Source organism: Vigna unguiculata, chromosome 9, assembly GCF_004118075.2.
Source record: "Vigna unguiculata cultivar IT97K-499-35 chromosome 9, ASM411807v1, whole genome shotgun sequence".
NCBI classification, from domain to species: domain Eukaryota; kingdom Viridiplantae; phylum Streptophyta; class Magnoliopsida; order Fabales; family Fabaceae; genus Vigna; species Vigna unguiculata.
The window spans coordinates 37,014,016-37,039,707 of NC_040287.1; the positions used below are offsets into that span (position 1 = coordinate 37,014,016).

At 31.3% G+C, this 25,692-nt stretch overlaps 3 protein-coding genes across 4 annotated transcripts; 1 reads left to right on the forward strand and 2 right to left on the reverse strand.

Annotated features, from left to right (window-relative positions):
* The first annotated feature begins 1,772 nt into the window (after positions 1 to 1,772).
* Positions 1,773 to 6,666, forward strand: LOC114164074 (aspartate aminotransferase 1). Its single transcript, XM_028048560.1, has 12 exons — positions 1,773 to 2,142; positions 2,575 to 2,646; positions 2,799 to 2,860; positions 2,949 to 3,032; positions 3,136 to 3,235; positions 3,331 to 3,451; positions 3,561 to 3,724; positions 4,010 to 4,147; positions 4,374 to 4,495; positions 4,860 to 4,954; positions 5,244 to 5,364; positions 6,341 to 6,666. The coding sequence occupies exons 1-12, from the start codon at positions 1,936 to 1,938 to the stop codon at positions 6,423 to 6,425; spliced, it is 1,371 nt and encodes a 456-aa protein (XP_027904361.1). The 5' UTR covers positions 1,773 to 1,935; the 3' UTR covers positions 6,426 to 6,666.
* Positions 6,667 to 7,717: 1,051 nt separating this feature from the next.
* On the reverse strand, positions 7,718 to 15,530 carry LOC114196096 (transcription factor MYB3R-1). 2 transcript variants are annotated; one of them, XM_028086620.1, is made up of 12 exons: positions 15,344 to 15,530; positions 14,405 to 14,601; positions 13,954 to 14,008; positions 13,507 to 13,564; positions 13,133 to 13,227; positions 12,886 to 12,989; positions 12,189 to 12,317; positions 9,881 to 11,588; positions 9,545 to 9,807; positions 8,816 to 8,930; positions 8,499 to 8,732; positions 7,718 to 8,132 (listed from the first exon to the last, which is right to left on the reverse strand). In XM_028086620.1, the coding sequence occupies exons 2-12, from the start codon at positions 14,476 to 14,478 to the stop codon at positions 8,013 to 8,015; spliced, it is 2,955 nt and encodes a 984-aa protein (XP_027942421.1). In that variant the 5' UTR covers positions 14,479 to 14,601; positions 15,344 to 15,530; the 3' UTR covers positions 7,718 to 8,012. The 2 variants fall into 2 exon arrangements, with proteins under 2 accessions (XP_027942421.1, XP_027942422.1); XM_028086621.1 differs by lacking the exon at positions 15,344 to 15,530 and adding an exon at positions 14,739 to 14,757.
* Positions 15,531 to 20,971: 5,441 nt separating this feature from the next.
* Positions 20,972 to 24,402, reverse strand: LOC114196060 (la protein 1-like). Its single transcript, XM_028086561.1, has 10 exons — positions 24,254 to 24,402; positions 24,059 to 24,137; positions 23,816 to 23,965; positions 23,407 to 23,546; positions 22,882 to 23,030; positions 22,532 to 22,636; positions 21,980 to 22,451; positions 21,619 to 21,766; positions 21,354 to 21,432; positions 20,972 to 21,221 (listed from the first exon to the last, which is right to left on the reverse strand). Exons 1-10 carry the CDS (start codon positions 24,302 to 24,304, stop codon positions 21,122 to 21,124), a joined length of 1,473 nt encoding a protein of 490 aa, XP_027942362.1. The 5' UTR covers positions 24,305 to 24,402; the 3' UTR covers positions 20,972 to 21,121.
* Between the last annotated feature and the right edge of the window lie 1,290 nt (positions 24,403 to 25,692).

The following is a 25,692-nucleotide window of genomic DNA, read 5'->3' on the forward strand; positions in this document are numbered from 1 at the left end:
TTGTGGAAGAGAAGTGAGAGAGCTTGGTGTTGGTGTTGGCACAATGCTTGGTGCTTGTTTTGTTGATGGAAGAGGGTTGGTGTTGGTGTTGGCACAATGTTTTGTTGGTGTTGGTGGAGAACCACTCCTACTTACAAAAGCTCTACTAAGAACGTTAATCGTTAATTTCTGACCAAAAAAACAATGTGATCCAAAGGTGCAAATGTAATATTGTTTTCCAGTCTATTAATTGAGATAATAGATTATAATTATTTGTATTAAGAGTAGATTAATTCTTTTCAAAAAGATACTGGGTTCAATTTATAGACAAGATAAATTTTCACTTTTAATAGAAGATAAGAACTTAATTTTGATAACTTTTTTTATCGGAAACGGTTAATTAAAGCATTAAGATAAATGATTGCGGTGGTTAAGTAATTGGTGGTAATAAACTGATTTAGTTTAGAGTCGTAGACATGTGTACAATTATTAAAACAAAATATCAAGATTTAAAATAAAGATAATTTTAACAACGTCTAATTTTTTAAAAAAAATTGTTATGTGAAGACCAAAATAAAATAAAGAACATGTTGCAGCACTAAATATATTCAAAATCTGTTCTTTTATTTGAATTTTATTTTATTATCAAATGTTTTGTTTAGTCATGTTTATTAAAAGAATAATAATATATAATTCTTAGTTTGAAAATAATAACTTTATTTCTACCTCATAAACACCTGAATATTGATAGAAAAATAAAGAAAGATAGATAGATCAGAAAAGATAGACTTAGAAAACTAATTTCTCCCTTAGAATTTTGCCCAAACACAAGAATAAATATTGAAATAAATTATTTAATATTGTAGGGGAAAAAAGAAAAACTTAATATATTAGCAGGATTAAAATACAAGAGAGATTTTACAAGGAGTATTTTAGAAAAAAAAAATTGTTCAGACAAAAGAACCAACTTACTACTAGGACTAAATATGATGTAACACTTAAAAGTTCATTATTTATTGGAATAACTATATTTAAAACTATATAGTGGAGCCAAATGTTTGACTTGATGAAAATGCTTAGCAGGTAACTCAGTCCAAAGAGGAGATTAAAAGGATCAATGAAGACCAACACCTATGTACAAGTTACTGATGTTGACCTAATTTAAGTATGACAGCACATTTTAAATTAAACTTTTAACAATCAACGTTGAATTGTCAATTTTCTTGATTTCAATTAAATTTTTTATTGAACTTAAATTTATACGTGTATGCATTTCACAACAATACATTATACACTGACATTGACATTGACATGAGAATGGAAAGGTAAACATAAATAATGTTTTCTTGATGATTTTTGTTTAGTTTTTTTTAATATTTTTTTCCATTTTTAAGAAATATATTAAATATTTTTTAGGTTTATACTATAACGCGACAGTATATTTTTTAATATAACTTTTTTCAGGACATTATAATTAATAGTAAAGTGTCACCAACATTGTCATTCTTTTCTTATGACGAGGGTACAGAAAATCTACTAAACAATTATTCTTATGTTACCATAAATTCAAAACACTTTGTCGCATTGTACGGTGCTATTTTCAATAATTAGTTTATAATAATCTTTTTTTAGAAGGTGGTATGCAATGTCACGCTTTTATTGCATCGAGAAAATTGAATAATTGAAGGCGATAGTGTGACCAACCGAGTAAACGACACATATGGCAACGTTTTAATCATCCACCATTGCATAATAGGAATAGCATAGACGAAACAAATTCATTCTTCTATCATATAACGGTGAGAGAAAAAATGTGAATGAAATGAAATAAACTCTGGTTGCATTTCCAAGTTTGTAATTTGTGGAGGGAATACTTTTCTTTAATTCATTCGCGCACGCACGCACTTTATTACAGGGACCAACAAAACCCGAGAAAATAGAGAGTTTACATTCAGCATGCGCCCACCGGTTATTCTCAAAACTACCTCTCTCTCTGATTCTTATTCCTCTCCCTGTGATCGCAGACTCAACACTCTCGCCAGACATTTCATTAGCGCTCTTGAACCAATGGCTTCTAACGATGGCATCTCCGCTTCGCCAACCGCTGCTTCTGATTCCGTCTTCAACCACCTCGTTCGTGCGCCTGAAGATCCTATCCTCGGGGTAATATTTTCTTCTTGCCTCGCTATTTATTTATTTATTCAAATCATCGCAATTACGATTATGTAACGTATTAGATGAGATCGCGTTTTTTACTTTCTTCTTTTCGTTCTTCTAATTCCTGAGATCGTGTTCTTGACATGTATACAGCAGCATCATTTGAATGATTAATTCGAGATTGTTTTTATTTAAGGAATCTAGGTTTAGATTATTGCGGAAGTTTATCGGTTCGTTGCGTGATTTTGAGCTGTGTAATTGTGTTTGATTGCGTGTGAATTTCGAGGCCGCACGCTACGTTTCGCCGATGCCGTGTTGCGTTGCCTTTGGAAATAGTGCACGTGATTGGACACTGAGGCGTCTAATCATACGAAATTTTTTCTAGTTTTGTTATTATTTGTTTAGTTTTGTTTACTCTGATTGCGTGTTTGAAAATAGGTAACGGTTGCGTTTAACAAAGATCCAAGTCCAGTTAAGCTCAACTTGGGCGTTGGTGCTTACCGAACTGAGGTGAGAGTTTTTTCTTAATGGTACTACATTATTTAGAATGAGATAAACTAGATTACGTTAATTCGTAAATACAATTATATAGTCCTTGTGCATATAATTTTGCTGGCTACTGGAAAGTTGTGAGTTCTTGCTAATACTTTAAATTGTTCCAGGAAGGAAAACCTCTTGTTTTGAATGTAGTGAGGAAGGTTGAGCAGCAACTCATAAATGACTTGTTAGTACCTGACTATACTTTCTCCCTTCTCGTTTCCGGTGATATTATGCGGAACTTTTTAGAATGTTCTGTTCTGCATTATTTTCAGGTCACGCAACAAGGAGTATATTCCAATTGTTGGGCTTGCTGATTTTAATAAATTGAGTGCTAAGCTTATTTTTGGGGCTGACAGGTTAATAATAGAAAAAAAATTCAGTGATTTCTTTTTTATAGAGATTTTTCCTGATCAGTATTCAATACCTAATTGTTTATGCTTACTTCTTTTTTTTGTATAGCCCTGCTATTCAAGAGAACAGGGTTACCACTGTACAATGCTTATCTGGGACTGGTTCATTAAGAGTTGGGGGTGAATTTTTGGCTAAACACTATCACCATGTAACGTGTTTTTTTCTTGACTTTTCTCTCCTTTTTAACTGATGTTTATTTAACGTCACTTTAACATTTTTTACTGCACTTGTCTGTCTGTTCAGCGGACTATATACTTGCCAACACCAACCTGGGGCAATCACCACAAGGTTTTCAACTTAGCGGGGTTGTCTGTCAAAACATATCGCTACTATGCTCCAGCAACACGGGGGCTTGACTTTGAAGGTTGGAAATTACTGTATCAAGCTGTGAAGTGTGAATTACTTATTGTGTCATGATCAATTTCATATTCATCAAGTTTATTTAATATTATTTTACCCTCCGGTTCTTATAGGACTTCTAGAAGATCTTGGTGCTGCTCCATCTGGATCTATTATTTTGCTACATGCATGCGCACATAACCCAACTGGTGTTGATCCAACCCTTGAGCAATGGGAGCAGATTAGGCAGCTAATAAGATTAAAAGCTTTGTTACCTTTCTTTGACAGTGCTTATCAGGCAAGCCTCTTTTGTGTGCAACTAATTTCTTGCTTCTGGCTTCTTAGTTTTAGAATTTTGCGTTTATATTAAAATTTCAAATCTGTCCAGTAGAAATCACATGGGATCCTGATGTTTTGCATGGGTTGAAAAAGAATCAAAATCTTAGTGCTAGCTTCCTTTTTCTTGAAAATGTCATTGATGGATCATGGATGTACAGGAATTTAGGAATTTATATTTACTATGTTTCAGATGCCTATTCTTTGATCAAAAAATATTTTTAAACTATCATTTTTTTTTCAAAAGGGTTTTGCTAGCGGCAGTCTAGATGCAGATGCCCAACCTGTTCGTTTGTTTGTTGCTGATGGGGGTGAATTGCTGCTAGCACAGAGTTATGCAAAGAATCTGGGTCTTTATGGAGAACGTGTTGGAGCCTTAAGCATTGTAAGAACTTCGAAGCATTAAGTGGAGACTATGAAATTTTTGTCAGTAACAAGTGAATGCTCTTTGTCTCCTTGAATCTTATTAGTTACTTGATTACTTTGTGAATCTTTGTATCCTTAGTGCTGATTTTTTAATCTACAGTTATACTTTTATTTTTCTTTGATGACTAGCAGCTTCTTGTGTTTTGATAAGTCTCCCCTTTTTAAAATAATAAAAACTCATCTAGGTCTGCAAGTCACCTGATGTTGCAAGCAGGGTTGAGAGCCAGCTGAAACTCGTGATTAGGCCCATGTTCTCGAGTCCTCCCATTCACGGTGCATCCATTGTGGCTGCCATTCTCAAGGACGGGTAATGAGCCAAGATTCTTCCGCTTTCCTAAGAGAACATAGGGAGAAAAAAAAAAAGTTGACTGTCTTATTCTTAATGATAGTCTTGAAATGGACAGTCAAATGGTAATGAATTTTGTGCTTGTGTAACCACTTTGGTATTTACGTAGTTCATTCTTCAAATATATGTTTTACAAGGAGGATTCTGGTAAATATTGTCGTTATCTAAGATGGTGATTTTACTGATTGTGATGGTTGGTGTCATCACATATTTTGGTTGTCTATATATTTAATAATTCCAAGGAGGAGATCCTAGGCACATTCTTTTGCTAGGTAATTTTTTCCTGTGCTAAAAAAGTTCCCACTGATTTTTGATTCTCTCTCAGAGATTTGTTCAATGAGTGGACTATCGAGTTGAAAGCAATGGCTGATCGAATTATCAGTATGCGCCAGCAACTTTTTGATGCTTTACAGTCCAGAGGTAAGCCTATCCAGAGTTCCTTCTACAATTCCTTTAGTTTTTGTCTTTTTCGAATGTACCTGGATCACTTTCAACGCTTTACATTCCCGAGGTCAGCCTCTACTGAGTTCCTTTTGCAATTCCTTTAGTTTTGTCATTTTGGGTTGATCTGTATCATTATTGTTGCTCCAGTATGCAAGAAGCTATTCCTTGTTTGCTCATTCTTTATTCTCTTCCCCTACTCTGTATTGTCTTCTGTATATGTGAAACATATGTTGCAGTTATACATATTTCTCCTTTAACTGGGCAGGAACACCTGGTGATTGGAGTCACATTATCAAACAAATTGGCATGTTTACTTTCACAGGATTGAATGCCGAACAAGTTTCCTTCATGACTAATGAGTACCATATATACATGACATCTGATGGGTAAGATATTTAGTATGACTCTGTTAAATGAATTGAAATGAATATGATATGCATTCTCTTTTTCTGTGTTTTTTGGTCCATTCAATTGTAAATATGGAAGCACGCACACCCCTGTATTCTTTTTTCTTTTTTTTTTTCTGTAAAATACACATGGAGATGAATATGGGATTGCATTTTGAAACCCTTTTTGACACAAGATAATATAAAGAAAGGAAAAAATGTTACACACGAATAACAACACAATTAAAAGTAAAAGACTATATTTTCTACTTGCTGTATACCTGAATCTGAATGCTTCGTTTCATAGAAGCTAGTATACGTCTATAGACTATTATTATATATGGCAGGGTCATCTCTTTTAAATTATAAGAAATGAAAATTGTTGTACAAATTCTGCTTTACTTTTAAAACTTAAGTTTTGAATTTTAACTTTCAAATAACTCGTAAGAAAAAAACGTAAGAGAAAATTCAAAACATATCCCCAGTATTCTAAGTAATACTATTCCGATCACTTTTTTCATAATCAAGTTGCGCATCCATGTTTCTTTGTCTTTTCCGTGGTATTTTTAGTATAGTCGTATGCTTATCCAGAATATATTTTTCATTATCAAATACAGTTTTTAAATTCCGCGATCCCTCTAAAGCAAGAGACTCTAGTACCATAGATATTCTGTTGTACTGTTTGCTTAACTTTTGGTTCATTATCATTTGCCAGATAGCAAAACATTCGAAGATTTGTTTGCAATTTAATTCCTTTCGATGTGAATGACTTTTCCTTTCTTGCATCCACACTAATATATATATATATATATATATATATATATATATATATATATATATATATATATATATATATATTGAAAAGTTGAGTTCACTTTGTAATAATTATGTTGAGGAGATACAAACTCTAAATTTGCTTCGGCTGTCTATTGTGGCGGAATTCCATCTGACTTGAAATACGCTGTTTATTTTGCAGGAGGATTAGTATGGCCGGTCTAAGTTCCAAAACAGTCCCACATCTGGCAGATGCGATCCATGCAGCTGTAACCGGCGGTGCCTAAAACGTGTTGCTAACTACAGTTTTCAACTTTCTCCGTAGTCCCTACAGGCAGACTTCCATCTTTTTATTTAATAATTGTCAACATCAACTATGATACCTTCTTTCATATGAGACTTAAAGGCAATATTTATGCCATTTGAGATGCTAGCGTTTGGAACTAAGTTTTGATTAGTGAAAAATAACAATAAACTGAGTTTTTAGTGAAAATAATAATAAAGTTAAGAATGTTGCATGAGTAAAAATCTCATAGCGTTAGGTTAGGAATCAATTTAAATTGGTATTGTGGAAATGTGGTAGTTCTGTCAGTCGAGGTTTTGATAAAAAAAAAAGGAGAGGAAATTTTTATAAATAGAACTATTAATAATGACAAACTTTGATAAGAAGTTCATGAATCAGATTTGTACCAGTATTATGATATTATTTTATCATCATAATTGATCATGGACTGAGTTTTTATTCTCTTGATCTTAAATTATAATAATTTGGCTCTTTAAGGGAAAAAATGACTTAGCAATATCTAATTATTTCATTCATTCTTGTTTTAGTACATCACACCAGAACCTGAAATATTAAGGAACGGTAACTATTAAAATATTCTCACTTTTTTATGAGTCTTACACAATTATTATATTTCATTTAGGAATGTTTTATTTTTTACATGACACTTAAATTCTTGTATATTTTGTCATAATTTATTTCTTTTATTTCTTCACTTAATTTTGTACATGGTACTTTTATGAGCCAAAACTATAATTTTTAAATGCTGTGTAGAGCTAATCTTAACCCAAGTATAATATGCTTCCATTTTTATTACATTAGTTGGACTTACTAACACAATTCAGCACACATCCTTGAAGATGAACAATTACTTTGTAATCTCCACAGATGTCGTAATAAGCTAATACTTTTACTTTTATTTTTTTCATTTGAGAAGGATAAGTTGAATGTCTAAGTGGAAAGTTTATTCTTTTTAAAAAAATTCATAATAATTGGTTTTTAATTAAGAAACCAACATTGATCAGCCAGCATCTCAATAAAGATAGTAAATCAATAGTCCTCCACTAAGTTATATAGTGACATAAAAAACATTTTTCATGTCATACACAAATATATTTCACGCATAAATCATATTCTTTTCAGCTAATCTTTATTATAAGATTGAATTCCGGATTGCTATAACCTTAGTTCAACACGTCTTGAACATGTAATCTTTTTTAAAGCAAGAATTTGAGCTTTCCTTGCTCCTTCCCCTCCGTAGCTGTTTGTAAATGTAGGGTGCAGCGGAAATTTGGCTAGAGGATAAACTAAGAATGTTATGAAATGTGAGAAATTTGTAGCTATTTTTGCAGAAGAGAAGTCTACATCCATCAATGTGTATTTGCCTACTATATAGATGTGACAAACTAAGAATCATGATCCGTCACAGACCGAAATAGATTTTTTTTTTCTTACAATTACGCATTCAAGTCTTGTCACTATAAACAGGATAAAAAAATTAATATTTCAAAAATAGTAAACTATATGTAAATTATACTTGAAGATGAAGGTACAAGAACAGGAGGCTTTGGCATTTGAGTTCACGACCAACTTATCTACAGCCCTTCAACAAATACGAAGTTGGGCTTGAGAAGCTCATAGCTGAGGATTTGCTGCTATCACCTTTGACCGGAGTTCCACATTCACTAAAGTCAAGCACACGTCGTTCCACCTGCAAACAAATAAATTCCTTTTAAGCCATAAATTGACAAAACTCCTGGATCCTGAAATCTCCAATGCCTCAAATCTTCTTAAGCTCGTGGTTTATTAAAAATTGAATTGTGAAAAAAAAAAATTAACAAAGATTTTTTGTCACTTTTGCGACTGGAAAAGTCGACTCTCCAAAAGCTTTAATTCAATCATCTTCGATGCAGTTTCGTGAAAACGCATAATAAATTTCCGATAGTTTTAACTAAAATTGCTATGTTTCCCTTTATTAGGAAATCTATATTCTAAATATATGTTTCAGCTTTCCAGAAAAAACTAAAGGGTTATGTCTGACGGGAAAGGGAAAGGATAGGAATAAATTAAGCTTTACCAAGGAACTTGAAGCCGACTGAGAACAGTCCCCACGCTGATTATTAGGATCGATATCTTCCCGGTCTTCATCCTCATCGTTTCTGGACTTACCTTTAGGTAACGCCTTAGGAGTTTCATTTCCTAAGATCTCATGAGCACTGGCATACTGAGCAGCAGTTTGTTCATTAATCTGTTTCATCAACCCGATTGCATCATAGCTTCTGTCACCAGGGCTCATAAAGTACCCAAAATCCTATTAAAATGCTCCTTGTTGTTATTGTGGTAAAATTAATATCTACTTAAACAAAAATAAATATCCAACAGAACCAGCAGTACCTCAATGGTAATTTCAGTATCAATCCTGGGGCTGGACAAAAAAGTGTTGATGAACCAAGGAGATTTCCATGCTGAAGGCGACTCGATGCTTTTCCTAAATGGTGTTCCACCAAATCTGAAATCAAAGACGCAGTCAGATAAAAGCGCTGAAAATTGACATTGAATAATTTGAAAATGAAAGCATAATATCAAAATGTTGCAAATAAAAACTAAATAAATGAATTTTCCAAGTGCTGCGCAATGAGATAACTTTTCAAGGCTACTTAGAAAATCAACAGTATCATCATATAAGGTTAAACGGATTAAATTGATATGGTACTTAAGCCTAGAGGTTCTACCACTACTGGACTAATATTTTTGGGTTGGACACTCCTTTTGTACTCAATCCTTAACTGTCTGTATTAAAATGCAAAATTGAATATCATAATCAATAAGTGAAGTCGTCTAAAGAAGAAAAGGAAAGCCACCGAGTCTATAGTGTAGGAATCTAATGTTGAATACAATAAACTATTAAACGTGGTACTCAAGTTTAGAGATTCTTCTACCTAACGGACTGGTCTTTTGGGTTAAATTCTCCTCTTTCACTTAAATCCTAACATAAACCTCACACTCCTTATCAAAGTTTGATCGAAAACTCACACACTCACCCTAATAAAATAATTAATGGACCATGGACTCAGTTGGCAGTAACACAAAAAATGATGATACAATTAGTTAGAAGAAAATTACATGCTACATGTTTCCAAACCACCATCATTTCCAGTGTGATCACCCGAATTCTCCCCCGGGCCTGATGAACTGACAGAATGTATACAAGTAACGGCAACTGAAAGTCTTTCATGCTCCTTTAACCAAACAGATGGTGAATTAATCCTTGAGCATGGATTTTTTTTAGTTCTCGCACTTAAACTAAGAACTTTTACTTGATCTGGTGAATACATTAATAGGTCATTCACATCATGTTCAACCAAAACTCCTGACGGTTGTTGGACCTGACAAACAAAATAATGGCATAAGCCTTTGCAAATTTTGGATAACAGTTTATTACAACAGAACAATACTTACAATCTCCGCGGCAGCGCTACCGTCATTATCGATCGCAGAACCAACAGCAACAGGTTGCTGCTTAATTTTTTCCTGAGAATTACCATCACCTGAATCTTTTTCAGATATTTTGTCGTCCAAAATAGCATGCTTATTTTTTCCCCCTACTAGTTCCACTTTAACAGCTTGTCCACAATTCTCTTTATCATCTTCAACAGAGGTACCAGAGTCCCTTTTTGGCATTGAAGATTGAGGAATCAAATCTGCTCCCTGAGTCTCATTGTCATCAAACATGACATCCAATCGGGAAAAGTTTTTTATCAAGGTTGATGTCATTTCAATCTCAAGTTTCTTGTCAATTCTTTTATCCGACAATGGAGATAAGAGATCTCGGTTTCGTTTCTTTAATATAGATGGTGTACTTGTGAAGGTTTTAGCCGCACTTTTTAACAAGGCATCTGGGCTATCATCCCGAGAAGGCGAGTCCCATAATCTAAAAGGAGTTAGACAGTTCATAGAAGACATCATAAATTGGCGGATACCAAGGGGACTGAATTCTTGCTGCATATCGCCCCCTGTCTGTATAAGATCACAGCTTAAGAAAGGAATGTCCAAGCTTGGGAAGCGGGGAGGTTCATAACATAGAGCACCTGTGTCCTGTTCTGTATGCACATTTGAGTTTTCGTCCGTTGGATATGAAGTTGACTTTGCGTCTGATCCACAGCCAAAACTATTTACAGGGACCAATTTCGAATCATCTTTGACAACATCTGATGGCTCTTGCATTTCAGTGTTGTCTATCCTACGAATACAAGGAGGACTGGACAAGTCACTGGCATAAATTATGCTATCCTGCGTTCTGGAGACAAACTGCTGATCCTCTGACCCAACCAACTGATTGGCTTCGGCCGTATACATCAACCTATCTCCAGAAGAAGAAACAACTGAGGGGACAGATTGTAATGTTGACTGACAAAGAAATGAGGGGCCTCCTAATAAATCAACCATATTTACACCTTTATTATAATCTTCAGAAGAAAAACATTCATCGCTTATTGCTTCTGAAAATAGGATTCTGCAACATTCATCGTCAGACATCAACATGTGTTCGGGTTTAACAGAGTCCATAGATGTCGGTTGCATGGTTGTTGCGACACCTAACCCCCCCGAAGTCTGAAACGGAACATTCATCATGCAATCATTTTGGAACTGTGATGATTCCTGCCCAAAGTCCAGTGAGGAAATATTGGTCAAGTCAATTAAATCAAGTTGGCCTTCCCCGTTATTGGAATTTCCAGGGTTGTGTGAATATTTCTGTTCAACGAATTGAGAAGTGCAAATCTCTTGGTCAGGCATGTCTGGAAGTGATGCAGTTACTTCGTCGAGAGACACGTAATATGGCTCTGAACAGGATGCTTGACTAGGCTCATCATTTGGCCTGTATTCCTCTCCAGTGAGTAAAGCAACACTGTTCATCTCTCTGGCTGATGAAAAGTAACCGGCATTAGCTGACTCCTGGCTACACTGTGAAACTTCCTCTCCTTCAGTCCCCCTAGGACCATTATCTTCTCCACTCTGCTGCAACCTCGAAGAGACAGAAGCAATAGGTTGATTCGGATTTCCAGCAAGTGGTACATTTTGTAACTGAGTAAGCAAGCCTGATGCCAAGTAAGAATCCAATTTCTTTTTTACGGAACTGTTCCAATGGTTTTTTATAGCATTGTCTGTCCTGTTTCCACAAAGCACAAGCGAATTACAAATATTTACAGCTTATCGAAACAGGAGAAGAATGAACTTCAACCGCACACGGAAAACCAGGAACGTTGTGGTCAGAAGAAGCCCAACGAAATCAGTCCCAGAACTTACATACGAAACCACAACTCCAAAAATGGAGTGAAGGCCGTTAAACGTGTACCTAAATAGATAGTCGAAACTTGAACTACATATCTCTTTATTTTCAAAATTATTTTTTGCTGAAAATGTGACTTATTTCTACCAGCACCCTGTCACATTTCTACCAGCACCCTATCACCTATGAAATCTATTTTCCAGAACACAATAGACAATTCTGGAATTTCTTTTTTTTTTTTCGAAAAACACCAGTTTCTATTAGGGAAAAAGTTTTCCGGAAGCTTTTTTGATGGGGTGGAGAAGAAATTTGATGGAGTGTAAGAAGCAACAGCCTAACTTTATTCTATAAGGCCCAATAAGGGAAGTTTGTGTATAAGGCCCATTTTTCTGAAAAAAGAAACAATGGATTCTCGCAGCGCACCACCCCCTCCCAAAAAAATCTAATCCTCTTTCAAAGAAAAGGAAAAACTCGATATACCTTCCAGGTAATAACTTCGCTAGTTCTGCCCATTTGTTCCCATAAATCTGATGCGCACGTATGAGAGCCAACTCCTCTTCCTGAGTCCATGCTTCCTTATTTATAGTAGGATTAAGATGATTATGCCACCTGTACATTATACAAATCATATAAATGAAAATTAACTAAATCCTTGAAATTCTCTAACGCAAAGTATATACAAAGCAACAAGGATGAAGATACTAGAGGGTTGAGTAATCCTTAAACATCACTCGACAGACTATCTAAAAATTTATATAAAGTTGCATTGATCCATTATCGAAACAAACCGTTATGTAGAGTTAATAAATTAATTTTAAAAAATATAATATTACTAATATATAATTTATAACACACACACACACACGTATTTTAAAAAATATAATTATTCAAGAATAGACCAACAAAACTATGGATTGGGATAACTTAAAACACATTTAATCTGGGATATAGTCCAGACCAACTTAAACCATAACATTTTCTGTCAGATCTATTTGGTTTTAAAAAATTTTCAATTCTATCTATTAAGCCAACCTATTTTGACATGTCTAAGAGATCTTAATTGAAATTGTTGAATTATCAAGGTATAATCACAAAATTACTGTTAGAAATATTAAAATTTCAATCAGGATATTTTATTATTGTATCCGCAAAGAAATAGAAATCCAATTGGCCATACCTTTCTCGACATTGCTTACCAATGCGTCCAGGTAACTTCTGTGCGATAGTAGACCATTTCTTGGGCCCATATCGATTCACCAAATCAATAATGATTTCATCCTCCTGTTTGCATTCAGTTTGGATAAGCAACTTCCGATTAGACAAGAAACAGAAAATTGGTACAATCTAATAATATAATGTCAGAATAAATACCAGCATGTACAGATAAAATCAACTGGGGCAATAGGATGGAAAGTACAAATTACCTCTTTAGACCATGGCCCTTTGACAAGTTCTGGATTTAAGACTTTCTGCCACCTATGCAAGCACTGTACATCAGTTCTATCCTTGAAACACTCCGCTGCAAATAAATATGGCAATCAGAACAAGGTCAACAAAAAAATTGCATATAATAAGTTGCATAAATTAAGACGTGTAAAACTATCAGGTGTAAAAATTATGAAAAAAAAAAATTATGTACGACAACATTATTAGAAATATAAAACTGGTCGAGGGGGACCAACATATAGTCCCACGAAAAGTATTCCTTCGCCCCCTTTATATCTTTTTGATTATTCATATTACTTATTTAGAATTGGAAGTGTGCACCACATAAGAGGATCTGCTTCCAAAATAGTACCTATTTTTTTCCAGTTCTTTCCTTTAAAACGCTGGACAGCCTTCCGCAAAGTCTCGTCCTGTAAAAACAAAACACATGAATATCCCCCAATGATATAGTACAGGACACAGTTATCAATCAAACTTTACATATAAGAAATCAAGGAAAAACTGTCAGTCCTGAAATTTTAAATGCTCATGTGTATCAAAAAGAGAGCCGGGTATTATTCCATTTTCTGCGAATAAAATTATGAAAAATAACTATGATTGGAAGTAAACAAACATTTTGAATGCAAAATTTATTTGAAGGGCGTTAACATGCTTCACTTCACCAGTTACATGGTTTTATAGTGCAAAGAAAAAAACGTTAGCGGACAATAAAAAGATAAGTGAGTATATGAAATTGTGTCACAAACTAAACGTTACCGAAATTCCAAAAGAATATGTCTCAAGTGTCTAAGAAACCCACCTCTTCAGGAGTCCATTGTCCTTTTGTAGAGCGCCTGGTTGGGCCAGTAGTCCTCCTACAAATGTATTTAATTGTGAGAGAAAACTCACTTCATCTCTTCATAGAACCATCTTCCTACCGCTAATAATTTTTTCTTTGGTTTCTTATAAGTGAACCAAGAGAAAATGATAGGACAAACAGCAAGATAACATTGGAAATAAAAAAATTAGGAAAGTGAAGATACCAATCCTCGGCCCTGTTAAAATATAATTCCAAAAAATCAAGCAAGTGTGCGAGGCCTAAACATGTCAATTGTTAAGTGCTAAAGGTGATAAACATTGACAAGAAATGCCTTGCAGCTAGCTAAAGAGTAACACATTCATCTATCAAGCTAGTTCTATGTCTTAGATTAAAAGAACAGACGCTGCTGTTAATCTGAGCGTAGTGAAATAAAGTTGATTTTGAGAATTACCCGTGCAGAGCTCTAATTTTCTGAACGCCATCTGTCACCCCATCTACAGCAGGGATCGTCCTCTCACCTTCCATAGTTTGTTGCTAGATAACTAAAATAGCTTACCCCGACTCCCACTGGACTGCAATTGTCTCTCCAATTGCTTCTCCAAATCATTATAGTCTCTCCCTCTATTAATAAATCATATGAACATAGTTCTGCAAACAAACACAGGCAGGAGAAGTTAAAAGCGAAAAAGAAAAATAAAAATAAAGGCTCTAAACCAAACAATTTAACGAAACAATATTCAAATCTTCAAAAAAAAAAAAAAAAAAAAAAAACTACTGTATATTACCATGTCCGTAGATTTACCACTTGGATCACAAGCACAAGCGTCAACCTCTACCCTATCGATCTCTCAATTACATAGTTCTGTACTAAATAACAGTCGAAGAAAACTATTGACATCTAATTAAATAAAACAGGGCAATTCAAATTCAAATTAAAGTTTTTCAAAAGTTAAAATTCCAAAAGTAGATTTATAAACCTCCTCAGTAAAAATTTATCTTGAAAAAACATTTCAAGGTCAGATCATTTTTCCTCAACCAAAAAGGATATTCAAATCTTAACAAAACCACAATATATCACCATTTCTGGAGCTGAATTTGCATCATTCAAGTCAACATCCACCTCACCATCCGATTGCCTTAATTACATAATTCAATAACAACATCGCAGTGGAAGAAGACTAATCTACAGTTTCAAAATCATGCATAGGATTTCAAAATTAAAACACGCACACACAGAGCAATTCAAATCAAAGTTGCTAAAAACCTCATACTCCAAAACAAAACCTGAAATTCATTGTCGAACAAAATCAAAGTTAAGAAAACACGATTCGAATTTGGAAAATGGAACACGCGAACAAAATGGAATGTGACCGTTAAAGGTTTTACTCACCGCGATGAGGTTCAGAATCCAATTAGGATAGAATACTGAGGAAGTGATCGAAACGGTGCGCATTTGCAGATCCAAACGAGAGCGAAAGCGAAGTAAGATCTGCAAATGCACGTCAACCACCAAAATTGAAGAATGGAAGAAGAAGAAGAGAAAAGAGAGTTTAAATGGTCCTTCTCTATATTCAAACATAAAGGGGCGGACTCTTCAGTTTCAAACCCTATGGCTAAATCTTGAACATTTTTCAAATCTGACGGTGTAGATCTTGACACCTTTGATAAAGGTTTCCATAGCTACAGTGTAGCACACAATTTAAAAAAAATAAATCACGGATAAATTTATTTTTAAAAAATATACTATTCTCTTACCTTTTTATTTTTTCTTTACTTCAAAATTCCACTGCCATTCATTATTTTAGTATTATTTATTTAGAGCGGTCATGTTTTTATTTTATCCTAAAGTAACTATTAGTGTTATGACTTTTGTTTTTAATTTACTTTTAATAATTATTAATAATTATAAAAGAAATCAAAGCGTTTAATAATTAGTCAAACTCACCTTTCATGAACGTTAATGTACTTATGACACTACTTATGTATTAGTTGAAATAATTCATACATTTAATTTACTTTTACTCCTACGTCGTTAAAATTTAAATTTTAGTACAAATATAAAAATTATACAGAACAAGTCCAAGATGTGAAATTTAAGTTTACTTTTAAATGTAATTTGTTAGAGATGGAATAATAAAACATACTTTAACATATGATATACGGCTTACTATGTGAAAAAATAATTAATATTTAAACGTAGCGATATTAATTTCTTCTTTAATTCTTTTATTTGTAACTTATAACTAAGTGTTTAATAAAACATTGATATTAATTAATGTTTTATTTTATCATTAAACTTTATTAAATTCACACTTAAATTAATTAATGTTTTATTTAGTGGGTAATGATTTTATGAAAAACAATAACTTTTAATTCTTATAAATGTATTTAAATTTTATGTTATGGAAATATGTTATTTTAATTTTTCTTATTCAATTTAGTCCTAACTTTATTTAAAATGGTTATGTTAATTGGTGGACACTGATTAAAGATAATTAATATGTATCAATCTTATATTAAATTAATTATAATTTAGTAATCACTAATACAAATTTACTTTATTTAAGAGATAAAAATATTTATAAATATTGTACAGTTGTATTTAATATTTTATTTAATATACACCAATCAAAAAGTTACAAAATAATAAAATAATTATAGTTTAATGTTGCTAAAAATTAAAATATAGTTAAACATAAAAAGTTTAAATTAATAGAACAACTAAATAAAATAGTGTTAAATATCTAAAAAACATTAAAACATGAATTAAATAATAAAATAACTATATTTTACTGTTGTTATAAATTTTGAAATTTTTTTAAATATTTCAGGTCTTCACATTACAAGTTTTCACTAAAAGATCCTTCGAGTGTCGGACATGTATTTTTTATATTTTTGTAGGTCAAAACTTTAGAAATTTCAAAATACTTATTTATTGTAAAAGATGTATTACTTGGAAATTTCAAAGGATAATTTTATCTTAAAATATGTTATATGAATTTATAATATAATTAATTGATAGAGTTAATTATTTCAGTTTTCAATATAAAAATATTGAAATCAATGATTATTTATTATAGCTTAACCAGTGTCGTAGGGTCACTGGTTGGACACTGGTTAACATTCTCTCCTATTTAAAATTGGAGAATGTTGGTCAATTTTTAAATTTTGTTTATTTGGTGGTGTCACATTATCTTTATTTTTTCTTTCATCTTCTTCCCCTTCCTCCTCCATGAGACTATCACCAAGGTATTATATTCTTCCAATGTCTGTCATTCTCCCTCTGCAGCAGTGACTTTATGCTCTTCCTCCATTTTAGGAATTGAGTTGTTTTTATTATTTAACGTTCTTTAGCTTAAATGGCAGTTTGGAACATCATTTATCATGTAAAAAAGTGACGTTGTGAGGTTAAAATGATAATATCAATTTATTTTTTAAGTTTAAAACCATAATGTAACAAAGTATTGGAAAAAACTAATTTCAATTTTAGGTAAAAGTTTATGAATAAAAGAATATTTAACCCTTGCAATAAATTTAATTCAATACTACTTCATATTTAATTCATATAACTAATATTAAATTCATACAAGTTTAAATGGATGCCCCAAGCAACTTTTTTTCACAGAATAAAATTATCAATAATTTATAATACTTTGAGTAAAATGTTATGATTCTTAAAAAACCCTTTCTCTATTTTTTTTTTCTTTTTAAATTTATGATTGCCTAAATTATCTATCTTAACTTATGATAATTTTTCATATATGCTTTTGAAAGGGTAAGAGCATTGTTAATAAGTAATAAGAATAGAAAAAAACTCGTTCATGTTAATAACTTATTAATTTTTTTCATTAGGAAGATTAGGAATAACAAAAAGAAAACATGGGTTTACCTATCATTTTCGAAGTAAAAAAATATTTTTATCTTTATAATTATGAGTATGAAATTTAACTTATCTCCAAAATGAATATATTGGCACCTACATGCATATTTGTCATTTATTATCATAAATTTAATTAAATATTTTATTTTTCAAATAATATAAATCACAATAAATTATTTAGTATTATAAAATATTATTCAGATACACTCAACAATAAAAAGTGATACCTTAAAGTAAGTTATGAAATTAATGATAAAAAAGAGTTAATTCATAATTTTTTAAATTACATAAAATATTAAAAAAAATTATAAATACATGATGATAAAACATAAATTATTAATAACATTACGAATAAAATTTATCAGTACAATAATTTTTCGTAAAAAACTTTTAAATTAAAAAATGCAAACACCATTTTTTTAATACTCTAGTACTCTAAATAACAAGTTATTAATACAACAAATCATGACAAATAAGGAAAAAGTTATTTTGACAGTCTTTCTGATTTTGACTTCCATTTAATACTAGATTTAATAATAAAATATTATATTAATGTTATAAAAATAAAAATAAATAAAATATTATAATAAAATAATAATTTTTTGAAATGTTTTAATAGAAATAAGAAGAAATTTATGGTGTCAAGTACCACTCCCCGACAAATAAAGCTACTCTTCTACTGAAATTGAGCAATTACAGACACTTTTTTCCTAAAATGTTTTTTTCTTTTTTTTGCAAACCAAGTTTATTGAAGATGAAATATAATGATCATGTGATAACAATTCTTGCTTTAATTTTTTCAATTTAAAAAATACTCATTTTATTAAAAATTTCCACTATTTTATCGAAAGAACCTCACATTGTATATTTTCTCCTTAGTTTTCTTCTCTTAGTTTTTCTTTCACTCCCTCAACTTTTCTTCCGGATTCAAAAATAAAATAAAATTAATGCAAATAAATAAACATTGTGTTATTGGTCCATCAGACTGCAACATGGAAAATATCAAATATGGCGCATGTGGCTATTGCGTTATTCCATCGTCATACTAGCAAGTTTTCAAATAAATAAAATGAAGAATCTTTTCAAATATACATATTATTTTATTCAATGACCGTGTTTCTAGGTATTTAAATATTTACTTTAATTAATATATAAAAATGTAATATTCACATACAAGTGTGCTATTTTATTTTAGTTTAAATTTCATTAAAAATATGACATGATATAGTATATTATAGTATAGTTAATGATAAATATACAATACCATAAAATAACAATTAGAAATAATTACAGTTTTAAATCCTTCTAAAAATAATTTTATCAATAAAATTAAAACGGTTAAAAATATTGTATAAATATGTCAAGTTTTATCAAGTATACCTTGTGTATTATTTTACAGATAATTATACGGAATACTTATAACCAAACAGCCTAATTTAACATTTTCTACCACTGATGTTCATAAAATCTATTTTTACATATATATTTTTTTATATATTATTAACATAAAATTATCAAAATTGCATAATCAATGTAATTAATTTGGATACCTTTTTAAAATATAATTAGATTCATTAAATTTAACTAGATCTCATAAATGGCTATTCTAAATTCCAGAAGTAACCATAGGAAAATTACGCATCATTTTCAATACTATTTTTTCTTAATTTAATAGTTATTTTATATAACCGTTATATTAAAAAAATGAAAGATAAAATTCAAGAGTTATAAAGAGAAATTACAATTTTTGTAATTAATTTAGAGTGTAAATATACTTTAACTTTTTCAACTATAAAATAGGTTGAAATTAGCCTCCAAGTTTTATATTTTTTAATTCTTACGCTTTACCCAAATAATTTTTTTGTGTAGTTTTCATAGGAATAGTAAATGACTTTAATAGGAAATAGCAAGTGTTTTAAAAATTCATGAAAATCCTTAAAAAAATTAATGAAATTAAGTAATTTAAAAGTAAAATAAATATAAAATATTATGCTTTTGACAGTTTTTAGTTTTAGAATTTATTTGAAAAGAAATTAGTTTTTATTTTAAAACATAAAGAAATTATGTTTCCCAGATATATAAAGTGATCTTAATCTTAATATTATGAATCTTTAATGGATAAAATTTTAAATATATCTAAAAGTTCGGATTAGTTCAAATGGTTTAGTTATTGTACTTAATTATGATATTCTGCAAATGATGCATGAAGTTTAACATGGTTTGGTTGACGTGCAGAGATTTAGAAGAGTACAAATCACAATCATTCAAAAAAACAAAACAAGGATAAAATAAAGAATATAAAACATAGAGATATAACAACTTCAGAGTTAAAATCCGCCAAAAGAACAACGAACATGAAGTTTGAAAAGAACAAAATATAAATATCCCAATAGAAAACTGATAATGCAACATATCAAAGGTGATACTTTTTAACTCTTTGGGTAAATAAAGATTTCAATCTTGAAATTTTAATTAAATTTTCTCTCAACACAAACAATTGTCGTTTGTTATCAAATATTTCTTACATTCAATTACAAAAATATTAAATAAAAATCATCTTTATTACCAAACATGTTTTCTGAAAATATCATATATATATATATATATTACTATATTACACATATAGTATGTCTAAATTATTCTAAAAAAAATAGACAATTATAAATTAATTGTTTCCTCATTATTCTAACCCCTCTTCTAGAAATGCTTTAAAGATAGACTTGATTGAAAAATAATTCCTAAAATATTATATTCTTGAAAATATTTTTTAAATATTTATACAAATGGATTTAGTTTTCTTAGGATTCCTGACAACTTGTAAGAATTTTTGTACTAAAAATTTCTTCAAAGTGTATTTGAAAAAATTAAGAGAATTCCCCACCCGACAAGAATTGTGGTATGTTTCACCAGATCAACGGACTAAAACAAGCTTCATCATCAATTTACTACACTGAAGAAAACGCAAATGCGAACAGCAATATATATATTTCCTCTAAAAATTTCCATGTTTTATCCTATCATCGAACACGTTATTTTATTCTACGTCATTATGTAAACGGAAAAGAAAAAAACAATATATATATATATATATATATATATATATATATATATATATATATATATATATATATATATATATATATAAGGCATGTGATTATAAAGAAATATGGCAAGTAATGATCATGTTACCATGTTACAACGAAGAACCATAAAAACAAAACTTAGTATATTAACGGAGAATTCAAGAAGCAGTAAGCTGGTTGGGGACCTTGCTGGTTGATATGGAAATTATGCAGCACCAATTTTCTTAGCCTTATTTGCGCGACCAAATGTAGAACCATTCTCTCTAGAGCGTGCATGTTTGCTCCCTCTACCATGCCATCCTCCCCTGCAATCAGAATATAACTAATTTGTATTCCACCCTTTTAAGAGCAACCAACAGAATAAAGGGAAAAAAAGTCCATAAAAGAAAAACAAAGGTAAAGTAAAATTCAAAAAATCGTTGATTCCAACCACGTACCTTCCCTGCTTATTCATAAATTGTCGGTGCTTGCCTTGACTACCACGAAGACGGCTCCAGTATTCTTTTTCGGCATCACCTGAAATCATTATAAAAAACAAAAAAGACTCTCAGCTTATCCAAAACATTTTCAGTCAGAAGATACCAGTTTGGTACTAATCTCATCAACTTCTGTACTAATGATGAAAAATAAGATTTTAACCCGAAATCCAAATAAAAATTAGATAACTGCTTTAGTAACAAAAGAAAATGAAGTAGAACTAACCAGTCAGTGGATCTAAAATAGCAATGAAATTCTTTACCACCAAACCGCACTTTTCTGAAATAACTGCAGCAGCACGAGCTTTCATAGAAGCTTCCGTTTCTTCAAATCGGATATATCCTGACACTTCTCCAATCTTGAAATCGATGTACTAAACAGAAAAAACAAGCATATTTGATCAATTCAGAAAGCTTGTTTATAGCATATTAAACAATAAAAACTACATAAAAAGAAGTATCCTCCTTCCTGAAACAAGAAAGTAAACTCCAGGGGGGTGGGTGACGAGTTATATCAGACAGCTGCCAAATCTTAAATAAACAAGGCAAAAAGCTCTACTAGCTGAAGGAAGGGGAAACCCTACTACCTTCACTGTACCAAATTTTTCGAAGACACTCTTTAAATCCTCACGTGAGACTACATCCATGTTGTCCTTGTAAGCAGCGGCAGAAAATTTTTCACCAGTTTGTGGCTTCTTTTCTGGGCTTTCATTTTCTTTTGTTTCATTATTTTCTTTGCTTTCAGTTTCCTTTTCTTCTTCCATCTCATTGTTGTCCTGACTTCCAGTTTCCTTGGCTTCTCTCATCTCATTGTTGTCTTCACTTCCAGTTTCCTTTGCTTCTTTCACCTCATTGTTGTTTTGACTTCCAGTTTCCTTTGCTTCTTTTGTCTCATTGCTTTCTTCATCTACCTTTCGGTCATTTTCTCCAGCAGCAATTTCAGGCTTTTCACCTGTTTTGGGGACAGGGCTATTATTTTGATCAGCAACGCTTTGGTCTGAAGGAATGTCATCTGAAATACTCTTTAGTTTGAAGGCAATAATTAAGCCTTTAGGGTAGCTGTTATGAAAATGAATAAAAACTGTAAGTCGGTGTGTATATTTTCCTTTGGGGCGATAAAAAGATTGACAGCTTTTTACCTTTCTTCTTCTTCCTTTGAGTTATTCTGGTGATTTGAACCCAAAGGTGGACGAGATTTTTTAAAATCTTCTAATTCTTTTTCCCTCTCTGCATCAAAGTCCTTCCTGAATTAAGTAAATATAAACATTAGGTATATCCATATATTCTCTGACACAGTATTAATGCATTTCGATTAACTGTTTCAAATACCAAAATTCTCAAATTCAGTAATTCGAGTATAAGTTATTAGCAATCCGTGAATTTGAATTATTGATAAAATGAAACCAGGACAATGTGGTACTAAAGAAACACCCGCGCTCATGTTTTAGAAATTAATCAATCCCAGGTAAAGGTATTCGAAGGTTCTTACTTGAGTTTTAATTCTAACTCAGCCCCGCCATACACCAATTTCTCTTTCATAACCTTTTCTACTTCTTCATCTGATGAGAATTCAACAAGGGCAGTGCCACAGAAGAACCTTTTGTCTCCAACATGAGGGGGAAGCCGAACACTATTAACCTGAAACCACAAAAATAAATCCATAAACTATAAAAAGGAGATCATACAAAGTACTTCGTACTTAAAAACTACCAGCTAAGCAACAGTGTTTCTCTACTCACTAAAAGTAACACATAAATCTAAAGCACTCAAGATTAAACAGACAAACACAATGTCATGGTTCATCTCTTAGTGGATAATAACGTATTATGACAACAATGTTGGCAATGATCTTAATTCCCTTTCAAGAGCACTAAGAAACTTCTTTTATGCAGATTTGACTCCTGTTGACTTGCACCACACATTGACAAAGCACGAAGAGTAAAATATACATGGTCCATAAATGTTTGCATGTCGATCATGATACTGACCACAGACTCCCTGGTGTTACTATTACCTTAGCATATTGACCAAAGAATTTCTCCACATCTTCAAGTTTCAGATCATATTCAAATGGTGATACAGCAAGTGTTCTTATCTCCACCTGCTCAACCACTTCTGGTCTCGGAAGTTCTGTTGTTCTGCCAACTTTTTTCCCTAAAACATACAAATAAAAATAAAAAACGAAAAAAAAGGAGGATGTAACTGATCATTCTTCATCCAATGTAGGAACATTTTCATCCACATGGTGAATACAATGCTCAACTGAAATCATTCAATTGTTTTGTAAGCTATTCATCCCAATCACCAAAATAAAAACTTAGTTGAAAAACAAAACACAATAGCACATTATTTTGAGATGTTAATGAACACTTCAAGTAATCAAAACTACAGACTCCCACAAAAAAGAGGGAAAAGTAACTAACCATCTTCAGAGACCTTGAGTGAAGCCGAATTTCTCAAAGTTTGGGCAACAGCATTCACGATATCTTCGGGCACTTCTTCGAGCTTCACATCACCCAAACTAAGGTGCGTACGCATCCGATTAAAAGAGCAAATCAGAGCCAAACTAATCACTGTGCGATCACAGTCAAGGCTATTGATTAAGACAGCTACACACAAAAAAAGAAAACAAAAATGGCTAATACGAAAATGACGAAAAAGGATACATCCATCTTCGCTTTCAGTGATATTCTTCCTCATAAAACCATCGGTGAGAAGGTTGCTGTCGCTGAAATAAAACTCCACCTGATAGAAGAAAAGAAAAACAGAAAAAAAAAAAAAAGGTAACCAAAAATTGAATGAACAATGATAGTAGAAAAATGAATGTTGAAATACAAAGCGAGAATTAATACGACTCGTACTTGTCGTATCACTTTCTTAGTTGTTTCTTCGTCTAACGATTGCGTTGCCATGGATGAGTGCAGAGAGTTACAGAGTGGGATAGAGGGTTTAGGGTTTTGTTGATAACTGCCAAGTACCTTTAACTTTGGGCTTGATTTATGTCATGGTCTCGTGTTGGTAGTTTTAAATAACCACTTTCTGAATTCTGAAAATAAAACAAAATATTAAGCGGGATTATTAAACCATTAGCATCTCCTTTTCTTTTATTTTTTTTTTATTTGAAATTTTGTATGATAAACAATATTGTTTTCATGATAAATTTTGAAAGAAAATAAAATTTCGAATTTTGTAAAAATAATTTAATTAACTAAAATTAAATGATTTTAAATTTTACTCAAAAAATATAACATTTATTATATTTTTTAATTTATCAAAATTATTTTTTTTCATTAGGCTGTTGTCTTTCAATTGGGATAGTGTCAGATTATTATTAACTTGATCTCATTTGATTTTTCTTCCAAATTTTAAATATTTTTTATATTATTGTCAATTTTTCCCCACATATATAAGTGTCATTTTCTAAGCGGGGTTAGTAAGAATTTGTTTTACTAAACCTAAAAAAGATAGTTATAAGGATAATTATTTTATTAATAGATGTCTCCTAGATATATTTTATACTTTCAAACTGAAAGATGCAAGTATTAAATTCTTTTAAATGTCGACTCTTCTCCTTTGTCAAATGCATATACATTAATTTTCATTAAAAATTAAAAATAAAATAATCGAAGTTCTATTTTGGAGTTCGTTTATTTATTAAGATGCATAATATAAAAACCTCTCTGCCTGACAAAAAATATTTAAAACACAACTAGCCTTTCTCTGTTTGTTCTCTCACCCACTATCTTGATCAGTTAGTAACTGGCATAAATCCTACTTCGTGCTTTATCACACCTTAATTTACAGTTACTAACATTAATATATACATACCCACACACACTAAAAGAGAAGAAACTCGGATAACATTAATATGACTTGCAACTGATACTGTATTTTTAGTAATTTTCTACGAAATGTAATTTTAATTTAGTTAGTAATAAATTATAAAAATGTTATATTAATGATATATTTTCAATTATATAATAACATGATGACATAAAAAAAGATATTGAATGTTTCTCACTTAAATGTATAATGAAAATTTAAATTGTACATTCAATTTTTATTTGTACACATAAAACATCATTTTCAAATTGGTACAGGTTTTCTTAACATGATTTATGAAAACGAAATTTTAAATTCAACAGTGAATTTTGAAAATATTCTTACATTGTCTGAGTTATGTTTTCCATGTCAAATGTTACAAAATGAGATTAAAACCATACATCCTAAATTTCAAAAATAAGACTGAACTAAAATAGTGAACTCTGATATATAAATGAAAGTTGCGACATATCTTAAT